The sequence below is a fragment of the Varroa jacobsoni genome, unplaced genomic scaffold (genome assembly GCF_002532875.2).
Source record: "Varroa jacobsoni isolate VJ856 unplaced genomic scaffold, vjacob_1.0 scaffold_1256, whole genome shotgun sequence".
NCBI lineage: Eukaryota > Metazoa > Arthropoda > Arachnida > Mesostigmata > Varroidae > Varroa > Varroa jacobsoni.
Window position 1 is genome coordinate 1,755 of NW_019214158.1, and position 7,651 is coordinate 9,405.

Below are 7,651 nucleotides of genomic sequence, written 5' to 3' on the forward strand. Positions count from 1 at the left end.
ATACGTGCATAATAATACGCAAATTCGGTCAATTGCTCATCGATCATTTAAATCCATCATCTCTTAATCTATCGTTGCTAATTGATCGGGTTGCCATATGTGATCTGGCTATTTACAAGAGCATGCCTCCCAGGTGATTCACATTTCGTTAAGAAAACGCCATGAGATGTTGCCATGCTATGTTCGCAATGTATCGATTGCATCAACAGCCAACAGCCGCCAAAAAGAAGACCACAATTCATTATCAATCACCGTCGCAAGTCGGAAAATTCCTTATGACGACGACGTACCTTGCCGAATGCGCCCAGTTGGGGGTCGAGACCGCCCATTAAGGCAGCCATGTCCATTCCAAGGGCTCCGACGCTCAACATCTGGCCAGCATTGCCGGCACAAGCCGGCCCGCCACTGGAGTTGGGCGTTTGCATCATATGCGACACACCGCCTGGCACGATGTTCCCTGCACCAATCATTTGCGGGGCCCCTGGGACGCCCATTCCTGAGGTGTTCTGTCGACGGCGCGATCATCATCACCGGCGACAACGAACAACGATGAGGATGATTAACAAGAATCAAAACAAGTTACACCACACGTCTTGTGATGAAATATTTCAGAAGAAAATAATGAAAATTACACTAAAGCAGAAACTGAAAATTCAGTAAAATAACGATAAACGTCGGATAAAAGGCAATAAGGAAAATGATTGATCAAATCATGAGCCATCCTGTATAGTCAGCAATACCTCAAAGGAAATTATCATGTTTTTAACTAAGTTAGGTAACTTACGCAATTTAAAAAAGGAAGCAACAAAATGGCCCCTCACCGCTGAAAGTATGATTCTGGAAATGTTTATACGATCTGTCATTACCACAAGAAAAGGTACTGAAACCTTGTTCCGACCAGATGCACAGACTAAATTATTTCTAACATAACTTACGTTGTTTCGTTATGCTTTAGGCAGTAAGCCCCCAAATGTAAACCGAAGCGTAAGGTAAGAATTAAATGAAAGTACATTTCGAATAGGCAGTCTGCTCTTTCCTTTTTTCAGGCTAAGTAGCTCAAGTAAAGCAGACAAGCTCTGATGGTAAGAGAACGTATTTTCATGAAACGACTGAAGAAACCGCAAGCTTAACGTGTGAGCAGAGTAGAATAAGCAAGCAATTGACGGAGACATAAGTAATAGAATTGCAATGCTGCTTTAGAATGATAGAAGCCTTCGAGACATCCGGTATCGATAATAGTGCTTGACTCACCGTCATAGAGTTACTGTTGGTATTGATAGAATCACTGTTAGTTGTCCGTACGCCTGTCGCAGTCATACCGAGAGAACTATCTGCTGTGTCCATTCCGCCAGAACCTGCCATTCCGTTTAGAAGGTCTGTTTCTTCCGTTATAGGCATCTGCAAATTTTCAGTCTGCCATAAACGATGGCCATGCACCATCCATATCAATTAGAAGCTATCGGTATCAAATAGAGTGACGTTTAACAAGGTATATGGCGATTAATAAGAATTCTATAGGAGTGGCAACAAAAGGGCTTCTTAAGAAACCCTCATATAGGTATTTATCGTGATTTTTAGACATCGTTCGTGACAAATTCCAATTCAAAGCGTACTATGGATACTCAGGTAGGGCCCAATGCTGATACTATATATAATCCTGATGCCATTCTCGACGATCTTTGAGTCTGCTCAATAAGATGTCAACGTGTTTTTGATACTGTGTTGCAGGAACATAGTTCATATATTACTCCTCTATCACTATTATTTTTATTATTACTGTCGTTGCTTATATCATAACTATGGATAGAGCCAATGAAATGGATTAGTCTGGAGCATCTTGGCCTTGATTCCGCAAAGACCCTCGGAACTTGATAGATACAGCACGCACTCACACACTTAGAAAAGGCTTACCTTTCCTAGACCTGAATTTGCTAGTGTTGCCTTTCCATGTGCGCTGTCATTGACAAGCTCACCGCCGTCACTGGGTACTCCACCGCTAGTGTGCGTTACGGTGACATGTGCTGTTTCTGTAGATCCTAGAGGCGCACCGGTGGCCATCGGCGGAGCCGCCCCTCCAACTCCTCCTTCCCCAGCAGCTGGAGCTGCTGCTGCTGCTACTGCCGCAGCGTCGCTGCCCAAATTGCCAGCAACCGTTGCAGTAGGACCAGTGGCTATCGCGTGCTCGGTCGTCCTATCGCCAAGCGAAGCAGCTGGTGCAGCTCCGTTATGCCCTCCACTCTTTTTTCCGGCTGCTCCCGACTTACCGGTTGTAACACCACCTGTAAAGAAGAGGGTCGGGTTCACTCACTCAACATCTACGGCTACCCACAATCTTGTGACGACAGTTCCGAAACGACTCCCAACCGACCATACGGACAGTAGACAAAATATTGCCCCTAGCGGCATGTCTAAGGCGCAATTGCCCAGTGTAGCCTGTATTTAAAATTTGGGCCGGCGACGCAGCAAGTCTAATACATACATGTAATATCAGATAGAACAAAAAGGAGTCGTACATGAATTGACGAACAGCGCTGTTACTGCTAGGCAGACAACAGCAGCATCATATTAAGTTTTAGCAGTTGCACTTCCGGCCAATACTTATATTTTAGTACTTTTCATCCTTAGTGCGTTATTTTGCCTTCGGGCAGATGGGAAAGTTTTGGAACGTCTTATGCAGTCACGTAGGGTACCATATTGATGGAGGAGGAACCTGCCCCTCTGCTGAGCGCGTAATGAATGCCCATTATCATATCCTACCCCAACTGCCCCGACCACAAAGTTGTAACTATTATGGAACCCCAGACCCCTTCCGTAAAAAGGCGAACTGTTGTAAACCTAATTTCCTCAATGGCCAGACATCAACCTGTCAAACAGTCACATCCGATTGCTGACACGATGAGAAAGCACCTTTTCGTCTATAAGTGAGTTGACCCTTAGCGAAGACTAGTGAGCAATAGAAGAGTTGCCGTCTGTCTAATTACCAGAACGCTCCTCAGAATCCAACTGGGCAGTAGCTAGAGATCTCACTATAAGAGCGAAAAAGACACACATTTTTATGTATTTCCAATAAGGCATTTAATTTAGTCGTCTTTAAGTAATGACTATTTACGTGACCAATTAACAGCTAAGAAAAGTGCAAAGTTCTGCAGTAACACGAACGTAAATTATTCCTGCGTTCCAAATTTGCCATTAGGTGCATTTAAAAAGGCAGTCAATTCGCAGTTGGATTTCGAGGCGACGATCTACGACCAAATCACAATCCTCATATTCATTGATGTCCATTGATTGACCACCACGAAACGTCGTCGTCTTTTGTCACTCACTCTGTTTAATTTGTTTTGATTGCAATAGACTAAATCGATTAACGAGCATGTTCAAGTAGCGATCAGCAGAGACGCACATCCCCCCTTCACCAGTCAAGCATAAATCATCATCATCATCTCACAGAAGATCGAAGAGAACAATTGCATAGTAAGAAAAATACTACAACAACTGTGCCATTGCTAATAACGAAAAATGGCAATAAGCAAAAAAATATTAAAAAATTATAAGGGCGTTATAAAAATTATGAATGAAACGCGCAGTGTAATAGTATGATAATGGCCATCGTAAAACAGCAAAAATATAATTGTTTAAGCTGTTCGTGGAAAAATCAAACGCATTTGTTTATTGTTATTGTTGTCTGGTAGTAAAAGAGCCTGCCAACGTAAACAACACAACCGATGATGACGGTACCCGCAAAGAAAAATGTCTTGGAGAACAAGACGATAACAGATAGACCATTAACAGAATTGATAATATAAGTTAATATTAATGATAATAGTATTTAAATATATGAATATATTGAGCGGAGTTCAAAAAAAGATTGTACTGTTGATGTTCGAATAAGCGAGCCATATAAACAAATACGAGAAGTAATTTTCCTAGGCGAACTTCATAAACTGCTATGACAGCGAACGTCGTAAGCATGTGGCACACACACACACACACACAGCCGGTTAAAGGCTTAATCTAAGCAGAAACTGATTGATGTCCAACATACAAAAGCGAAAAACAAGTACTAAAAGGTACTCTCTACGCCTAATTTCTTCATAATGCAGTTTAATCAAGTTTTTCAATCTGAATTATTTCTAAAAATATATATTAATTTTTCAATCAATAACTTTCTTACAATTCCGAGTACACTGGGCGGCTGTAGTGTGCAGTTAGTGTATAGCATAATATAATATTAGATTCTCTTCTACATCATTCGCTTTCAGTTTGTCGCAGTATTCGCGCGCAGTTCGTTCGTTCCTTCACGCAAGCGCCTTCTTTCACGTAGTCAACTGTTTTCACAGTTTCAGACTTAAAAGTTAGTCTACGGTGGCATCATTTGACACACAAATATCTAATTATAGCATTGTCTTGTCTATATTTTTCTGCTTCGTACTGAGTGGGAGGGGACGTGGTCGTCCGCGGATGGCGTCTACCTATGACACATACAATCATCGATTTCCTTTAGTTTCGTTTCCTATTTTTGTAACAGCAATCAACCAAAAGCCACAAACTGCATTTTACTTGTATATTAGCATTTCCGCATTTGCTGAAAAATATTCTCAAAATGTGAAGTGTGTTTTATAGACGGTTTCGTCAATGCTGGACACCAACCATATCGAGGTATAGTCTACATAATAGCCTACATCAATCAATTGAACATTTAATAATAATGAGGCCGATCAGCTAAGCTTTGTATACATATTTATATACTCTTATTACTTTTTTATTATTAAATCCTCGTCTCATTTTTCATCAATTTACCATCTGCTGCCATTTTTTCTGTTCTTTCGCACTTAGACTTCACTTTCGCGCTTTTCCTTGCAAATTCTTTCGCTCGTTCCCTCTTTCTCTCTTTCCCTCTTTCTTTCTCTAAGCCTTTCGCTCATAATATTAAAGTCCTTATTTTAATTCTGTGTTTCTCGTATTGGCGGTTTTTTGTTGTTAATGTTAATCATTATCATCGTCATGATCAGCATCAATATCATCATTGATGTAGCTGTTGAATGTTTTCAATATGTAGCCATTGTTTTATGCTTGCTCGCCTTCTGTTTTACGTATACCCCTCAATTATTATACACACACTCACACACACACCACACGCACCTACACTCACACACACACACTCACTCAGACACTCAGTCACACACTCACACCCGCGCGCTATATATATATATAGGATATTCTTTCCCATTTATTGTGTGTGTCGTCTGCTTGTATCTTCGAAATTACACTTCGACGAAAATTGTCTCTGTATTTTTCTGTCTGTTCGTTATTCAATCTACAGCATGTTTTTTTCGTATTTTCTGAGGAGATAGTATTGATATTATCATTGAAACAATATATTTATATATCTATACTTATATACTGCACAACATTACATGTCCGGGCTAGTTGTCTGCAAACCTCACCCGCCGGACGTCATTTTTCCGCAGAGTCAGTCCCTCGTTCTTCAACCTGCTCCTTCCTATACATATTCCCCCATGATTTTCACATTATTTTAACAGGCAACGATCGAAACCGACCGCTCTGCTGCCCATTTTTCTACGAAGCTTTTCAGTGCCGCCGACCCGATAACCTAACTTTATTAGCATTATGAACATTCCTATTATTTTCATTAATGTTATTTACCTTTAACCGTGGTATTTATTATAAACAATGATTAGAAGAAGATAATTACGGCAAGTGGTCATCAGTCTGCATCGGTGCATTAACCCTCAATAAATGGCCCTTAATCCATACGTCACCATGTATCTACTTCATTCCTTCACTGTGCCGTCAAAGGTTTTACTTAAACCAATATATATAATACTACTATGTGTAGCAATAGTTATAGTTAGAATAATAGTTATATTTATATACATCAGTTGCTTTTTAAACTGCTACTGGTGCTGCTACTTGTATGTTTGTACTTGTGTACATTTTCTATTGCTTTTACAATCTTGTCGCTATTACTAGAGATACTTTTTAACGAAATAATGCTTGCCTATTGTTTATGCTTTTCTGGTTGTCAATAACGCATTTCTGCGTCATTCCTTTTCTACCTCGAAATCTCCCACAAGCGAGAAATATGCGGCGTTGGTGCACCTATTGACCTTCCTGCCTTTTCAGTGAAGACGCTGTCAATGAGCACAGGGGTCTCACGCTTTCTACTACCAAAAAGCAGCAGCAGCAGCAGCAACAGGAATAGTCATAGCAATAATAGATTGGTTCGATGGGTAACTGTGTTGATTTACCGCTGGTGCTTTGCCGTTTACCGATAGTATGACCCCTCTAACGACCACTTCCACCTCCACACTTACGAAACTCCCTACACAACGACTTTTCCCTTTCCACGACACATTCTCGGCGTCGATTGACTTAGTAGTTTTCACGTGGTTGTTGTTGTTTGCGTTATTGTGGTTTTCGATGTCGTTATTTTGTATGCACTTCGACTACCCCTATTAGTGCTGCAGTGGAGCGAGACATGTGTCGTTTCTCTGTCTTAACATAATGTACTTATTATGTTGAGTCTGTTACAATAGGCACAGCCAACCTTCACTGAACAAGTATTGTAGTTTTCCATCTTAAGCTGCTCCCTTTGTCGCACCCAAACATCGTCATTTTAATGTATTTCTATATGTGCGTGTATACTGGGATCCGTTTTTGTCCGGAATAGATTTTAGTCGTCGTTTCCGTTTAGACTTTTTCATTATGTCGAGCAGTTGCCAATTGATTAATTTTGTAAACAATAGAAACAATAATTCGCACGCTTACTATTCGCTAGTTATGTCGTTTTGTTCTCTGAGAAGTTGGGAGAATTCATCTAGATGCGTTTCTATACCACCAGCAAATACCGAAGTGTTCTTTTCATTGCCAAAATCTCAAAGTCGAATGTTGGTATATGCTTAAAATGCATGTATTTGACGACCACAAAGCTTTTCTGTGACTGTACGTAAACATTGATGTAAGATTTAATTTGATTGCGTGTTCAGCGTCATACCATTGGAATACTACAAATGAAGTCGTGGACAACCAAAAGCGGAATGGGTGGCGTAGTAGCCCAATTAGCTAAGTGCAGCTTTTATGCACGGTTTATAATTTTCGTAAATCGTGTTGCAATTATCAGCACATTTAGCACAATAGACATCTACATCTATCCGCGTTTAATGTGATTTCTTTTTGAAACGAAATCTGTCATCTATCCTTTAATATTAAATGTTGTATAGGGGATTAACTGTCATAAGGGCGGGGACAGCATTTCGACTGACTAAATAAGTCGACAAAGGAGCATGGCTGTCGATCGATGCAATTTATGATATAATTGAATGACTGATGTATGCAATTAATGGCAATATGTACAGCGATGCCAATAATGATATTTGACACAGGACCAATAGGCCGCCAAATACTAAAATTGACTACCTGGCGGCTACAGGAACTAGGAAGAATATGAGAAAGAGGGCAAATATGTGTATGGAAAAATAAACGGCCAAACAAATAAACAAGCAAAGACAGATAGGCAAGCAAACAAACTGACGATTTTTTCTTCTTTCTATTCTGTACATGTAAACAAAATAACATGGCGTGTCTTCATTCCGTTCTTATGAGAACAATATACAGTATACATGTAATATAT

The 7,651-nt window shown here is 40.2% G+C and overlaps 1 protein-coding gene across 1 annotated transcript in view; it reads right to left on the reverse strand.

Annotated features, from left to right (window-relative positions):
- Nucleotides 1-290: 290 nt before the first annotated feature.
- LOC111268092 (bromodomain-containing protein 2) overlaps nucleotides 291-7,651 on the reverse strand; it is a gene marked incomplete at its 3' end in the record, with an annotated part of 16,735 nt that continues 9,374 nt past the window's right edge. Inside the window, 3 exon segments of the mRNA XM_022846825.2 lie at nucleotides 291-506; nucleotides 1,252-1,413; nucleotides 1,912-2,279. Coding sequence (XP_022702560.1) covers nucleotides 291-506; nucleotides 1,252-1,413; nucleotides 1,912-2,279 — 746 coding nt within the window.